Source organism: Hypanus sabinus, unplaced genomic scaffold (genome assembly GCF_030144855.1).
Source record: "Hypanus sabinus isolate sHypSab1 unplaced genomic scaffold, sHypSab1.hap1 scaffold_685, whole genome shotgun sequence".
NCBI lineage: Eukaryota > Metazoa > Chordata > Chondrichthyes > Myliobatiformes > Dasyatidae > Hypanus > Hypanus sabinus.
This window is the reverse complement of record NW_026781538.1, coordinates 40,001-57,274: the sequence shown is the minus strand read 5'-3', so window position 1 is coordinate 57,274 and position 17,274 is coordinate 40,001. Positions and strand designations below refer to the sequence as shown.

The 17,274-nt window shown below is 47.9% G+C and overlaps 1 protein-coding gene across 1 annotated transcript in view; it reads right to left on the bottom strand.

The window, feature by feature from the left end:
* Positions 1–4,596: 4,596 nt before the first annotated feature.
* Positions 4,597–17,274, bottom strand: part of LOC132389859 (calretinin-like) — a 48,171-nt gene continuing 35,493 nt past the window's right edge. Inside the window, exons 2-4 of the mRNA XM_059962419.1 lie at positions 14,676–14,729; positions 9,902–9,973; positions 4,597–5,963 (exon numbers count right to left, since the gene is read on the bottom strand). Of these exons, the coding sequence (XP_059818402.1) occupies positions 5,850–5,963; positions 9,902–9,973; positions 14,676–14,726 (237 nt within the window). The 5' untranslated portion in view covers positions 14,727–14,729 and the 3' untranslated portion in view covers positions 4,597–5,849. The remainder of the gene's footprint in view (positions 5,964–9,901; positions 9,974–14,675; positions 14,730–17,274) is intronic.

The following is a 17,274-nucleotide window of genomic DNA, read 5'->3' as shown; positions in this document are numbered from 1 at the left end:
TTTTACCTTAAGCTCTCTAACCAATTTCAGTTCATAGCACAACACCTGACACAGACTGGGAGACCGTTTCGCTGAACACCTACACTCTGTCCGCCAGAAAAAGCAGGATCTCCCAGTGGCCACACATTTTAATTCCACATCACATTCCCATTCTGATATGTCTATCCATGGCCTCCTCTACTGTCAAAATGAATCCAAACTCAGGTTGGAGGAACAACACCTTATATACCGGCTCCAACCTGATGGCATGAACATTGACTTCTCTAACTTCTGTTAATGCCCCTCCTCCTCTTCTTACCCCATCCTTGACATATTTAGTTGTTTGCCTGTTCTCCATCTTCCTCTGGTGCTCCCCCCCCCTTCTCCTGAGGCTTCCCATCCCATGATCCTTTCCCTTCTCCAGCTCTGTATCACTTTCGCCAATCACCTTTCCAGCTCTTGGCTTCATCTCACCCCCTCTGGTCTTCTCCTATCATTTCGCATTTCCCCCTCCCCCTCCTACTTTCAAATCTCTTACTATCTTTCCTTTCGGTTAGTCCTGACGAAGTGCCTCGGCCCGAAACGTCAACAGCGGTTCTCCCTATAGATGCTGCCTGGCCTGCTGTGTTCCACCAACATTTTGTGTGTGTTGTTTGAATTTCCAGCATCTGCAGATTTCCTCGTGTTTACCCCATCCAGAGTAGCTGATCCCCTGGTGGGCTCAACCATGAGCTGCTCTAAAAAGCCATCTCGTATCCATTCTTGAAATTCCCAGCACCACCCTATCTTTCTCCATCTATCTGCACATTGAATTCCCCCACCACAATTGTAGCATCTTCCTATCTCCCGTTGTAATTTGTAGACCACATCTTTACTGGCATTTGAAGGTCAGTATACAACTCCCATCAGGGTCTCCTTACCCTTGCAGTTCCTTAGCTCAATCCACAATAATTCAACACCTTCCAGCCCTGCGTCATCTCTTTCTAACAATTTGATTTCATTTTTTTTTACCAACAGAGCACCTCACCCCCTCTGCCTTCCTTCTAATACAACGTGTATCCTTGGACGTTAAGCTCCCAGCTATAATTTTCTTCCAGCCAAGATTCAGTGCTGCTGACAACATCTTTCTTACCGGTCTGTAACTGTGTTACAAGTTCACCTTCCTTTCTCCGCAAACTCCGCACAGCGGGAATCCGCCGCCACTCGAATACCGAGGGTACACGTTGACAGAAGCAGTTTAACAAGGTGTGATCGAGTGACAAACGAATGGAAGTGCTACGTCTCATGGTGCATTGAGGGGTGGTCAGACTTAACTGGAAGTTGTATAGGTTAACGGAAAGACACGGAGTTAAGTGACAGGCCTAAACTGAGAGTGTAATGAGTTGAATTGTAACAGTACATTACTGAGTTACATCCTCACCACAACAGGGAATGCAATATGGCTGAGCAAGTGGCATCACATTAAAATGGAAGGATGTCATTAGAGCCAGTGAGTGACACTGCTGGGGGCTGTAACAGGGAGCGGTGAGTGTCAGAGGCCTTTGCACCAGAACATCTAAACATGAAGCTTGCACAGCTGTAAAAACTAAAATCAGTTCATACGTAGGAGACGAGTGAACGACTGGCACGGTGCAATAGGGAGCGAATGGGTGTGGTAAGCTGTGGAGATACACCAGAGAACGTAAGTGTTAACTCTCACCTGTGTGAAGGATTACACTCCCCATGTGACGTGCAGGCTAGTGAGAGGCAGCAAGAGTGCAGTGAAGCAGTCAGATATGTAGGAGATTGAGTGAATGCGTCCCTATTGCAACAACAGTGCAATTGAGGCCAGCGAGAAGTAGTGAGTGAACGACAGGACAGTGGAAGAATGCCTGGTTCATTGCCACTATGTTTATTTTGAACTTTTTGTCTCGCAGCAATGTTTCAAATTGAATTTCAACATATATAGAAATAAACACATAAAAAGAACATGTTTAATGCAAAGATTTTTATTGACTTGGAGCAACTTAGCTTTGTAGTCATGGAACAGGAAAGGAAGGTTGGAACTCATTGGAAAAAGGGATGACAATCATTGCAATAGGTACATCTAGACACGAGGCTTAGCTTTCCACAACTGTGTATAAAGTAGGAAAAGGCAGTGTAAAAACTAAAACCTGTTCACATACAAAGCAAATAAAACTGCATAATAGTCAGCAGAAGGTCAGTTACCCGGCTACTATCTGGACGACCTCTCTTCCTCACATAGGAGCACTGGTTTATCACTGACGCATGCAGAGAGGGCACTGATAGTGGTCTGGCTCCCAACTAAAAGCCAGAGAATTGGTAGAATATTGATTCTGTGAGGCAGTCTACGGCCCAGCATCACACCACTTTTATTGGCTGTCAAATAAAAACAGTTTTTGTTGGGTTTCCTTGGGGAGCAATCACAAGCAAAGGGCTCTTCTCTTGATTTTTCTGAAACCCTTTTAAAGTCTCTGTGCAAACCAAGCACTTTAAGCCTTTGATGATCTCACACACCCCGTACTCTGGTGTTGGACCAGCAGATCTTCTGCACTCCACCAAACACTTAGTTCATTTTGTTACACACATGTAATCATTTCCCCAGTGAAACTGGTGAGTTTAAAGGGAGCATGGAAAGTTTTAGCTGTGTTCCTGACCCCTGACTACAGGTACTCCCCACACTCCAGATTCAAACCCAGCCATGTTCTTTCCTCAGGACTAATCTGCTGACCCAGTAGACATAAAAAACAGGAGTGAAGCCGTCATTTGGTAGCGGTGGCACAGGAGAAGGAATTCTCCATGATGTGGCCAGTACTGACTGAAGGTGTCAATGTGACACCAGCTCCCCCTGTGGATAATGCTCACCTTTCACGCCAGAAAGACGTGATTGACAGTTCTCACAAAAACAATGCAACTTCTGATGAAGTAGAACCATACCATGCCATGCTGAGAACCCAGACGGGAATAATGTTTCCAGCTCTGGATGCTCAGTGAGGAGGAAGTGTCAAGAATGGTGTGTAATGAAACAGACTCCACTCTGTAAAGAATGGAGACAAGTGGGGTATTCAGTCTAGGGAGGAAACCCCACTGAAGGTGAACGTTGAGCTGTAAACCACAGAAACACACAATATCGTGGACGGCTATTTGACCCAGAGTCAGTACTGGCTGAATGTTAGTCCCATTCCTGTCCTTGTTCCTGGTCTTGCAGTCTTCCCTTTCACCTGTATGCTGTAACTGAACCTTCTCCTCCCCCAGCTGTGAACTCCACAACCGACCTCTCACTATCACCAGTCTCACACTCGTTACCCCCAAACCCCACCATGGGCACAGTTGTCTCTATATCTGTACTCAATGCCTCTCTAAGATCTCCTCACAACCCCAGCCCCTCCTATCCATCCACAAAACTACTGTTCCTCACCTCTAGAATCACTTCAGTAATCCCTTCCTTGTCCTCTCCAAAACCTTTACACCTTTCCTCCAGTGCAGTGCCCAGAGCCAACACAACACTTCAACTTTGGCTGAACCAGCGTTTGACAAAGTTCCACCATGACTTTCTTGCTCTTATTCTCTTCATCCTTATTTATAACCAATGATTTTTTTTCAGATAGTCCCAGATTTGCTCCTCCAATACGTTTTATAGAATATGCCCTTTGGTCTGTATTACCTCTCCTCGGTCTTCCAAACACATTGACAAACATCCCCACGCCCGTTCCTCCAGCCTAACTGACGGCTGACGGTTCTCACTACTCCTTCCATTCACTATGCCTCCAAACCTTGTACCAATTATAGATTTGGAAGTTATGCCCAATTCATCCAAATCATGGACACCTATCAAATGCTAATACCTGCCCCTGGGGAACAGCATTGTATTGAAATATACTGTCGGAGCTTTAAGCATTGAGAATACAGGATAGGAAATCAATTTAGTGAAAAGGAAATTTAGGACGTATCACCATGCAACAAGTGACAACACTTGAAATAAATTGCTAGATAGATTAATGGAATCTGGAACTTGCTTATCATTTAGGTACTAATTGGATGCAAAGAGACTGTAAAGATTGTATTTACATAATTAATAGACAGTAATGATCATTCATTAACTCAACAAGCTTTAATAATTGTTTACATCACAGATGCTCTGTCCCAGACTGCGGGAGTTTGCAGAGTTTTGACCAGAGCCCAGTCTATCACAAAAAGCAGCCCCCCTTCCATTGACTGTCCATACCTCCAACTGCCTCGGGAGAGCAGTCAACATAATGAAAGACCCCCCTCCCCCCCATTACCACAGTGACAGCCTCTATCCCACTGTAATAAGGTTCTTGAAATGATCTCTTGTGTAATCTCTCATTCCACCTTGACATGTTCCTTACAACTAACTTGTCCATGTGCTCCACACTTCCTCTGTGTTTGCAACACTACATCCTGCATTTTTGTTTCCTCATTGTACTACACCAATGTACTTACTGATGTTAATAGTGATCTGTCTGGTTTGGATGAGATGCAAAGCTTTTCACTCTGTCTCAATTCATCCCCGGCAAATGGTGAGTTTTGAACTTCTGTCCTAGAACCTTGACTTGATCAACTTTACATCTTAGACTGTAAAAGAAAAGAAACTTCTTCACCCAGAGGGTGGAGCCAGCTGCCAGCGGAAGTGGTGGGTGCAGTCTCAATTGCGACATTTAAGAGGTGAGGGGTCAATGGGACTAGACAGAATAGTTCAGCATGGACCAGTTTCCATGCTGTAGTGCTCCAGGACTCAGTCACCACGTCAGCTCAAGGCCTGCTCATTCAGCCTGGGCTCCTTCCAGTAATCTCACATACTCAAAGGTGGAAACATTCAACAGGCCGGACAGCATCTCTGGAGGGAGAAGCGCCTGACCTTTCATGCCGGGAACTACTCTGAGAGTTCCAACAGAAGTTCATCGACCAGAAGTGTTGAATCTGGCACTCTCTCCACAGATGCTGCCCGTCCACAGAGTTTTTCCAACATTCCCATTTTCTTTACCGGATCTGTTGTGGTGAAGGAAGAATTCTAATTGTTTATTCAATGTCCTTTGTTACCGATTTCTGCCTCAACTATCCAGAATGTTGAATGTTGGTGCCAGAAGGGGTGGCAACCCTTGCGGGCTGCCCGCAGCACATCCTTAGGGTGTGTTGGTTGCTGATGCATCTCATTGTACCTGTGATATATAAAAGCTGAATCTGAATTGCCCTTTGGGTGAAGAGATTCTGCTCGACATCTCTTTACCTCTAAACTTTATGAATCTTATCTTTCAATCTCACCAACCACTTTACTTGGAGGACCCGAATAATTGAAGGTGGATTTCGTTTGGAGAGAGGGATGGATGGGAAAGGCAGTGAACGATGCCAGGCCAGAGATGTACGAGACCTGATCCTTCCTCACACAAATGGGAGGCAGGCCAGCCAGCACAGATCCTGCTAACCCTTCAGCCTGTGGACTATCGAAACTTCAGAGCCAGGACAAGATATTGAATGTGAATGCAGCAGAGTAATCAAAAATTAATTGCCTCTTGCTTAACTGATCTTCTGCTTTAAATCCCAGGCATACTTTTAGCAAACAAAAGCATTTACCAAAACACAATGTGCTTCTCTCTGTGTATATATTACAGTATATATATATATATTATATATGTATATGTATGTATGTATGTACGTACGTATATAATTATACCATTTGTTGCTTTAAGATGCTGGGGGAAAGGAGAGACATAGAAAAGAATGACACCTATCCCTTCTGGCATTTTTAATCTGCAGGATAAAACTGTGCTTTTCAGACCACAGTTTTGTTCTGTGGGTGGATGGTGCCGTGAATGACGTAGGCGGTGCTTTCTTTGTCAGCGAGACCCTTTCTACAAAGGTTCTGTGCACAATATCATCTCCAGCTCTCTCCGATACAGCTTGCCACCGTGCGACAGAGACAGGATGTTTTTCTTGTACGCAGTCATTTTCTTAATATCCATCTCCTGGGGACAATTAATGAACAATACATTAGTTAACAGCTTTGATCATCGTGTTTGGAGCCTGTCGAAGTCGTGGCTCAGGGTTAGCTGTTTTTGTAAGCTTGTAGGGACAGAGAGGGGATCTGCCACTGAGACCTGAACAGGACATTGCAAGTGAGGACCCAGCAGTACAGACTCGCTGGTAACCATGCACAGTCATACGACTACAAGAAGATTGGGGGGGGGGGGTCACGTGGTCTGTTGATGCGGGGGGAAAGAATGACTAGCACATGGAAGACTGAGGAAAAGGGGCCATTTGAGATAAATATGTGCAGAAGAGTTAAGAATATCTTGCTGTGTGTTAGCCCACATCTGGGATACGGGTACTGACAAGACTTATCTGACCATGGAACAGGCTAATGACTTGCTCCCTCTCTCTACACAAAACAGTACTGATAATCAGATGTGGAATGACAATGATGATCCCAGATTTGTCCTCAAGGCTCTGATGTATGTTAGTGAGGATTGACCCCTCTGCAGTAGACTGGGGACAGCTGGGTACACCTTGGCACACTGTAGACAAAGAAACTGCGATACACATACAGGCATTCACTGCAGATTGCAGTCAGATAGTCTGGACGAGATATTGAATCGGGGCATGGGAACGAGATGGCTCACTATCCACCCTCATATTTAAAGGAAAATCTGGTACACCTTTTGAGGATGCAAATGAAACACCCCATGGGTGAGGCACTAGAAAGGACTGAGGTATTAAAGCAGGTTGACGAGGGGCATCAGGAGCCACTGGTGCAAGTGGAGAGTTTAGGAGGAAACATAAAAGCACAGGAAACAGTCTGACTGGCTATTGGGGTGGGACCACGATGGAAGCCCGAGTACTGACAGCTGTGATACCTGAAAATACGACTGGAATGAATGCACTGCAGGGACAGACTGTGCCAACAAAATTGGGGAAGTTCACATATGGCATCTTAAAAGCAACTGTTTTAGTGGGGCTAGTGGGAGCCTCATACAAGCATGTACTCACTCTTTTGCCTGATATAGATATGTATCGATGACATAATGTGAAAAGGATCTACCAAGGAGGGAGATGAAGCCCTGGATATACTAGTAAGCACCGAGGGACCAAAGATGGGTAGTGAATCCACAGAAAATAGAGGGAGACGCTGAGCCAGGCAGTCCAGTACTGCATATCCAGCAGGTCTCAGGACATCAAGTAATCCCAAAGTACAGATTGTGACAACTGAAATGGTCACCCCCCACCAATAAAAAAGAGATCCAAAGGTTCGTGGGGCTTTTGTACTACTGAAGGTGGCACCCAACTGTCCTTTTACAACCCTTATATAAAGTACAGGTTTCCCGCACTATCCGAAGGCACAGCGTTCCTATGAAACCATTTGTAAGCTGAAATGTCATAAAGCGAGGAAGCAATTACCATTAAATTATATGGTAAAAATTTTTGAGCATTCCTAAACCCAAAAAACACCTACCAAATCAAACCAAATTTAACACATAAACCTAAAATACCACTAACATATAGTAAAAGCAGGAATGATATGATAAATATACAACCTATATAAAGTAGAAATATTGTATGTACATTGTAGTTTCACTTATCAAAATTGGGAAGACAGCAAGCCAAAATCGATTTGAAGAAAAAGAAATCAGCACATACACACCTACGCACGTACACACATGCACAAACAACTGCCTGCACAAGGCTTCACGGTCATTGTAGTCTTTCTCGGGGTAAACACACATATAAAGCGGGTGTCTTTTTTTCATAAAAGCGAAAATCCTCTGATTAGTGAAAACAGATACTAATGTAGGTCTTTCGTAACAGCGAGCTGTTGTAAAGAGAACGTTCGAAAAACGGGGGGGAAACTAGGAAGAAAGCAACTTTTGAATGGGGTCCAGAGCAGCAGGTGTTCTAGGCTGGCAAGGAGCAATGTTCACTGAATCCTCATTTATCCGGATTACCCTCTGAGCCACAGATATCCATCCTTACATCAGAACACTGGTGCATGGAGTTTATGGCAAAGGCAGAATAGGGTGAAAATTCCCCTTGGGTTCTGGTCCCAAACCCTGCAGCTGAAAGATATACATCCATTGAAAGACAGCTGCTAGCCTGCTACTTTTGGTGAAGACTGAGATATCTACAGAGGTAAGCAAGGTAATCATGAGACCTGGCCATCCCATTATGACGTAAGTGCTTCCAGAGGGCTCCACTACTAACAGGGCAGAGAGGGTGCTGCAAGCCTCCATCGTAAAATGGAAGTGGTACATTGCAGAATGGGCAAATAAGGGCACAGAGGGAGTCGGTAAATTACACAAAAAGTGTAGCCGACATGTTCATAGATAGAACCAGAACTCTCTACACCAGTGCTTCCCTCTGCTGTTACTTGGGTATCTAAATGAACAGTTGCCCGAAGCAGACAAACGCCACAGCCGGTTTACAGACAACTACAGTTGCCGGAAAGCCGCCATACTGAACCTAATCACAGGTGCAGTCCTGCAGCAGCAGGGAGAGGGCGTTTCCAGCCAGCTAGCTGGACTGGCAGCAGTCTCCTTACCATTTCAGTCAGCTGGACCTACACACACTCACACTCATGGCAGTTGCCAATGGAATGACAGGATGGCAGCAATGAAGCGGGCAGATACAGAGAAGGCCTTTGTTGGGACAGAAAAAATCTGGGAGGCATACCAACGAGTGAAGATTGGTTTTTTTCCCTATGTAGACAGTCTCTATCCGCTGCCTTTAATAATAAAGTAGACTAGATAATCCAGGTATTTCAGGTGGGCACCCCTGAATTCCGTGTGATGGGAGAATGGACACGTAAAAAGGCTGGTCATTTGGAAATGGATGGTACGACTGAACGGGCTAAACAACAAGGTATACCACTACCAGTAGACATGATGATAGGAGTTATTACTGCACGTGATATTTGTCAGCAGGTTAAAAGAAGAGCACTCCCAGAGAAGCTGACTGCCTACATTAAAAGGGATGGCAGATCGATTACATCAGACCCTTTCCACAGCAGCGACAATTCAACTATTTGCTTCCCGTGGTTGACACCTGCTTAGGACAGTTAATGGCAATTCATTGTAGAAAAGCTGATCAGGATCACACTCTGAAGGGATTGCAGAAGTTAAATAGTTATTATTGGGGGCCCTCAAGAGATACAGTCAGATAATGGGTCTCAATTCTTGAGGCAACTTGTGAAAGACTGGACTGTCAGTAGAGGAATTCATTGGGTGTACCAAATACTCTATCACCCACCCCCAAACATCAGGGTCATCAAAAGAATGAATGGAAGAGCAGAATTGTTACTGACACCAACTCAGAGCTTACAGGGGAGGCTTTGACAGATACTGGGTGGGGTGGGTGCAGAAAGGATGCTTCCAGTAGTAGTGAGTCTGAGGCACACCTTAGAATAAAGAGATGTCCTTTTAAAATGGAGATCAGGAGGAATTTCTTCAACCAGACTGTGGTGAATCTATGGAATTTGCTGTCACAGAATGGAGGCAAGTTGTTGGGTGTATTTAGGGCAGAGTTCCTGACTGGCAGGGGGTTAAGGGTCATAGGGAGAATGTGATTGTGATTGAATGGTGAAGCAGCCTCGATGGGCTGATTTGTGCCCATGACCCACAGTATCACCTGTCAGGGTGGGGTGGAAGGAATCTAACACGTACAGTGACCATCAGGTCAGTGTTGCTCGGGGCACGGCTGAGAAATGCTTGCTCCCCCGAGCAGTGACAGGGGAATGGTGAAGCAGACTCGATGGGCTGATTTGTGCCCATGACCCACAGTATCACCTGTCAGGGTGGGGTGGAAGGAATCTAACACGTACAGTGACCATCAGGTCAGTGTTGCTCGGGGCACGGCTGAGAAATGCTTGCTCCCCCGAGCAGTGACAGGGGAATGTGAGCAGCCTGTGACCCACCTTCTTATTTTTCTCATACAAATCTTTCAGTAATGCATCCAGCTCGTGACTGTCAATGTAACCATTTCCATCCTGAGGAAACAGAGAGAAAGCAGTGGGAATTAGACGGAGAAAAACACACAGTCAGAGTGGAAGCTGCAGCACCCACCAGTTTCACTGCTCACTAATTTGGCACTCTGACCTTTCACCCAGCGACCTCTGCACTGCAGAACACCGACAGGGCTCCCTGACCCTCGAGGTCAGGTTACCTACCCCATTGGCCCCCGAGCCCGGTTTGTCCTTCACAGCGGAGGTAAGAGCCACTGGAACTGACAGCAGCACTCTGTCAAACCTTAATAAACCCAGCACAGCTTTCAAACTACCCAGGACACATGGAAATCCACGGATGGTGAACAGCAACACCATATTGCATAAGGGCATATAAGGATTCCGAACTGACTTGCCCATAGAAGGCAGAGGGTATTTATTTGCCCGGAGGTCAGTGACTAGTGGTGTTACACACGATCTGTTCTGGGTCCCCTGCTCTTTGTGATTTTTATAAATGACTTGGATAAGGAAGTGGAAGGGAGGGTTAGTGAATTTACAGATAAAACGAAGGTTGGGTGAGAACAGACCTCTCCAGTCCCTCCTCGTAACTACAACACTCCACCCCTGCCAACATCCTCTGCCCAGGGAGTACAGACCTCTCCAGTCCCTCCTCGTAACTACAACACTCCACCCCTGCCAACATCCTCTGCCCAGGGAGTACAGACCTCTCCAGTCCCTCCTCGTAACTACAACACTCCACCCCTGCCAACATCCTCTGCCCAGGGAGTACAGACCTCTCCAGTCCCTCCTCGTAACTACAACACTCCACCCCTGCCAACATCCTCTGCCCAGGGAGTACAGACCTCTCCAGTCCCTCCTCCTAACTACAACACTCCACCCCTGCCAACATCCTCTGCCCGGGGAGTACAGACCTCTCCAGTCCCTCCTCGTAACTACAACACTCCACCCCTGCCAACATCCTCTGCCCAGGGAGTACAGACCTCTCCAGTCCCTCCTCACAACTACAACACTCCACCCCTGCCAACATCCTCTGCCCCAGGGAGTACAGACCTCTCCAGTCCCTCCTCGTAACTACAACACTCCACCCCTGCCAACATCCTCTGCCCCAGGGAGAACAGACCTCTCCAGTCCCTCCTCGTAACTACAACACTCCACCCCTGCCAACATCCTCTGCCCCAGGGAGAACAGACCTCTCCAGTCCCTCCTCGTAACTACAACACTCCACCCCTGCCAACATCCTCTGCCCCAGGGAGAACAGACCTCTCCAGTCCCTCCTCGTAACTACAACACTCCACCCCTGCCAACATCCTCTGCCCCAGGGAGTACAGACCTCTCCAGTCCCTCCTCGTAATTACAACACTCCACCCCTGCCAACATCCTCTGCCCAGGGAGTACAGACCTCTCCAGTCCCTCCTCGTAACTACAACATTCCACCCCTGCCAACATCCTCTGCCCGGGGAGTACAGACCTCTCCAGTCCCTCCTCGTAACTACAACACTCCACCCCTGCCAACATCCTCTGCCCAGGGAGTACAGACCTCTCCAGTCCCTCCTCACAACTACAACACTCCACCCCTGCCAACATCCTCTGCCCCAGGGAGTACAGACCTCTCCAGTCCCTCCTCGTAACTACAACACTCCACCCCTGCCAACATCCTCTGCCCCAGGGAGAACAGACCTCTCCAGTCCCTCCTCGTAACTACAACACTCCACCCCTGCCAACATCCTCTGCCCCAGGGAGAACAGACCTCTCCAGTCCCTCCTCGTAACTACAACATTCCACCCCTGCCAACATCCTCTGCCCAGGGAGTACACACCTCTCCAGTCCCTCCTCGTAACTACAACACTCCACCCCTGCCAACATTCTCTGCCCCAGGGAGAACAGACCTCTCCAGTCCCTCCTCGTAACTACAACACTCCACCCCTGCCAACATCCTCTGCCCCAGGGAGAACAGACCTCTCCAGTCCCTCCTTGTAACTACAACACTCCACCCCTGCCAACATCCTCTGCCCAGGGAGTACACACCTCTCCAGTCCCTCTTCGTAACTACAACACTCCACCCCTGCCAACATCCTCTACCCCAGGGAGTACAGACCTCTCCAGTCCCTCCTCGTAACTACAACACTCCACCCCTGCCAACATCCTCTGCCCAGGGAGTACAGACCTCTCCAGTCCCTCCTCGTAACTACAACACTCCACCCCTGCCAACATCCTCTGCCCGGGGAGTACAGACCTCTCCAGTCCCTCCTCGTAACTACAACACTCCACCCCTGCCAACATCCTCTGCCCGGGGAGTACAGACCTCTCCAGTCCCTCCTCGTAACTACAACACTCCACCCCTGCCAACATCCTCTGCCCAGGGAGTACACACCTCTCCAGTCCCTCCTCGTAACTACAACACTCCACCCCTGCCAACATCCCCTGCCCGGGGAGTACAGACCTCTCCAGTCCCTCCTCGTAACTACAACACTCCACCCCTGCCAACATCCTCTGCCCAGGGAGTACACACCTCTCCAGTCCCTCCTCGTAACTACAACACTCCACCCCTGCCAACATCCTCTGCCCGGGGAGTACACACCTCTCCAGTCCCTCCTTGTAACTACAACACTCCACCCCTGCCAACATCCTCTGCCCCAGGGAGTACAGACCTCTCCAGTCCCTCCTCGTAACTACAACACTCCACCCCTGCCAACATCCTCTGCCCAGGGAGTACACACCTCTCCAGTCCCTCCTCGTAACTACAACACTCCACCCCTGCCAACATCCTCTGCCCAGGGAGTACACACCTCTCCAGTCCCTCCTCGTAACTACAACACTCCACCCCTGCCAACATCCTCTGCCCAGGGAGTACACACCTCTCCAGTCCCTCCTCGTAACTACAACACTCCACCCCTGCCAACATCCTCTGCCCGGGGAGTACACACCTCTCCAGTCCCTCCTCGTAACTACAACACTCCACCCCTGCCAACATCCTCTGCCCCAGGGAGTACAGACCTCTCCAGTCCCTCCTCGTAACTACAACATTCCAGCCAACTTGCTGCTGAATCTCTGCCCCCCGGCTGACGCACATTCCTGTCATGGGGATTCCTAAGTTGCTAAGTACAGCATGACAAGATGTCCACAGTCTCTTTGGGCAAAGAAGGTAAAACCTGGTGATGTAAGCATTTCTATCCTGAGGACACAGCCAGAAACCACCTGAATGTAATGCAGTTAAAGATATTGGACAACAGGGTAGTCAGAATGCACCTTGCTCTCTATTCAGCTATGTACATCACACCTTTTTACCTGGAAAAAAATGCTTTGTGGCAGTTTTAAAGACAGAGTTGTGTAGCACAGAACACCTAATCTACTCCCAACCATACAACTGTAACACAACACCCTTTCCCTTGTACTCAGTGAAGGCCAGCATGCTAAAAGGCTTGTTCACAATCCTGTGCTACCACTTTCAGGGAGCTACCTACCTGTATTCCAAGATGTCTCTGCTCAGCAATACTCCCTGTATCCTGCCACTCGCAGTGCAAGTCCTCTTCTGATTTAACCTTCCAAAATGCATCCTTCCCACTTGTCCAAGTTACATCCCATCTGCCACTCCCTTGCCCAGTTTCCCAGTTCAAAGTAAAATTTATTATCAAAGTACCCGTGCATATATGTTGATCTATATCTTGTTGTGACTCTAGACAGCCCAATGCAGCACCAATTCCAGTGTCATCTGCACATTTACTGACATTCGCAGCCAGATCATTAAACGATATGAGGAACAACCCCAATAACACACCACTGGCGAAAGTCCTAACCTAGTCTGAAAGAGAATGATGGGGCATTTCAGCCCTCCATATGCATCACCAAGCCTCCTCCCCCATGAAGGGGAAATATTTTATGGGATTGGATGACACTGCCCCTTAATGATCAGAGAAACAAGCGCAGGAGTGTCTACTCAATTCCTTGACAAACAAGCCCATTTCCCCCTTAATCCCCCCTTCCCTAAGCATCCAAACACCTGTTGCTGTCACCCAAGGTCCCTGGCAGAAAGAGTTCCTGCAACTTCAGACCTGGAATGAGCACACAGGAAACTGATGAGGATTTTGGCAGGACTGGAGGGACTTGGAGAGGTTGAGCAGGTTGAAACTAGTTTCATTGGAGTCTAGGAGAATGAGAGGTGGGTAAAATTGAGGGGCAGAGTTACAGTGAATGAGCACACTCTTTCCCACGGTTGGGAAATCAAGAATTAGAAAACATTGGCTTAAGATGAGAGGCAAGAGAATTAATAGGAACACTAAGGGGCAACTTTTTTTATCTGGAGAGTGGTTGATACATGGAAGCAGGTACATTAATAACATACCAAATGAACCTGGACAGTAAAGGTTTAGAGGGATATGGGGCAAATGGGCCTAGCTTAGGTGTGAAACTGGGTTGCCAGTTGATAGACCAATCAGGTTGAAGGAGCTGTTTCCATGATGATTCTATGACCCGAACGCCATCCGCTTTCCCTGAGACTATGTTACTTGTTCTAATCTCTTCAAAGTAAAGAACAATCCTCTCCGTCTTTCTGAATTTTCCAGGGCCACCATTTAAACTCAAGCCAGCCCAGAGTCATCATCACCACAGTCTCATCCCACTCTGCCCTGAGGGTATCTCCCATCCACCTCCAGGTCGCCTGTTCACACAAAGGCCTGCAGATCCAGCAACACTTCTGATGGATTTCACATGATCAGGAGGTGATAGTTACCTTGTCATAAAATGTGAATATTGCATTGAACTCTTCTGCATTCAGTTTCATACCCTGAAAATGCAGAAAAACACAATTAGAAACATTTCTGTCAGGTACATTCTCCAGACCACACTCTGCCTGTTGTCTAACCTGCTTCAACCGGACATAGGGCTTCTGCTTTCCCTTTCCTGTCACCTTCCACTGGTCTCACACGCAGACAGCTGGGTGAGAGAATGGCCAGCTGATGCCAGGACATAGGAGAGGCCTCTCACTGTGTCCAGCGAAGGAAAGCATCAGAAAGAGGGCTTTAAGGAGACGTTTTACACTTGGCACACCATTGGGATTAAACGTGCGGTTTTCTGTGTTTTGCTGTACATCCCAGGGTCTGAGCTGGGGTGCATGACGAGATGCACACTCTACCCGTTCCCGCTGGCCCTCTCATCAGCTTAGTGTTCTCAGAACCTTCACTGGTCCTGGGCAGCTTCAACACTCAAGGAGCCAAACACCATCCTGCACATGGCAACCCATTTGACAGATACCCCATTCAGAACCACTCACTCACTCACTCCACCACCGACACACAGTGTCAGCAGTGTGTACCGTCTACAGGATGCACTGCAGCAACTCACCCAGACAGCACCTTCCAAACCCAGTGCAGCCTTATCGATAGTCACCCTGTCCACAACCTCTCACTCCACCACCGACACCCAGTGTCAGCAGTGAGTACCGTCTACAGGATGCACTGCAGCAACTCACCCAGACAGACAGCAACTTCCAAACCATCCCTGTGTGAAAACCCTCCCTAACAGCACCATGGGAATTTATCACCGTTCCCTCACCATCCCTGTGTGAAAACCCTCCCTAACAGTACCATGGGAATTTATCACCGTTCCCTCACCATCCCTGTGTGAAAACCCTCCCTAACAGTACCATGGGAATTTATCACCGTTCCCTCACCATCCCTGTGTGAAAACCCTCCCTAACAGTACCATGGGAATTTATCACCGTTCCCTCACCATCCCTGTGTGAAAACCCTCCCTAACAGTACCATGGGAATTTATCACCGTTCCCTCACCATCCCTGTGTGAAAACCCTCCCTAACAGTACCATGGGAATTTATCACCGTTCCCTCACCATCCCTGTGTGAAAACCCTCCCTAACAGTACCATGGGAATTTATCACCGTTCCCTCACCATCCCTGTGTGAAAACCCTCCCTAACAGCACCATGGGAATTTATCACCGTTCCCTCACCATCCCTGTGTGAAAACCCTCCCTAACAGCACCATGGGAATTTATCACCGTTCCCTCACCATCCCTGTGTGAAAACCCTCCCTAACAGTACCATGGGAATTTATCACCGTTCCCTCACCATCCCTGTGTGAAAACCCTCCCTAACAGTACCATGGGAATTTATCACCGTTCCCTCACCATCCCTGTGTGAAAACCCTCCCTAACAGTACCATGGGAATTTATCACCGTTCCCTCACCATCCCTGTGTGAAAACCCTCCCTAACAGTACCATGGGAATTTATCACCGTTCCCTCACCATCCCTGTGTGAAAACCCTCCCTAACAGCACCATGGGAATTTATCACCGTTCCCTCACCATCCCTGTGTGAAAACCCTCCCTAACAGTACCATGGGAATTTATCACCGTTCCCTCACCATCCCTGTGTGAAAACCCTCCCTAACAGTACCATGGGAATTTATCACCGTTCCCTCACCATCACTGTGTGAAAACCCTCCCTAACAGTACCATGGGAATTTATCACCGTTCCCTCACCATCCCTGTGTGAAAACCCTCCCTAACAGCACCATGGGAATTTATCACCGTTCCCTCACCATCCCTGTGTGAAAACCCTCCCTAACAGTACCATGGGAATTTATCACCGTTCCCTCACCATCCCTGTGTGAAAACCCTCCCTAACAGCACCATGGGAATTTATCACCGTTCCCTCACCATCCCTGTGTGAAAACCCTCCCTAACAGTACCATGGGAATTTATCACCGTTCCCTCACCATCCCTGTGTGAAAACCCTCCCTAACAGTACCATGGGAATTTATCACCGTTCCCTCACCATCCCTGTGTGAAAACCCTCCCTAACAGTACCATGGGAATTTATCACCGTTCCCTCACCATCCCTGTGTGAAAACCCTCCCTAACAGTACCATGGGAATTTATCACCGTTCCCTCACCATCCCTGTGTGAAAACCCTCCCTAACAGTACCATGGGAATTTATCACCGTTCCCTCACCATCCCTGTGTGAAAACCCTCCCTAACAGTACCATGGGAATTTATCACCGTTCCCTCACCATCCCTGTGTGAAAACCCTCCCTAACAGTACCATGGGAATTTATCACCGTTCCCTCACCATCCCTGTGTGAAAACCCTCCCTAACAGTACCATGGGAATTTATCACCGTTCCCTCACCATCCCTGTGTGAAAACCCTCCCTAACAGTACCATGGGAATTTATCACCGTTCCCTCACCATCCCTGTGTGAAAACCCTCCCTAACAGTACCATGGGAATTTATCACCGTTCCCTCACCATCCCTGTGTGAAAACCCTCCCTAACAGTACCATGGGAATTTATCACCGTTCCCTCACCATCCCTC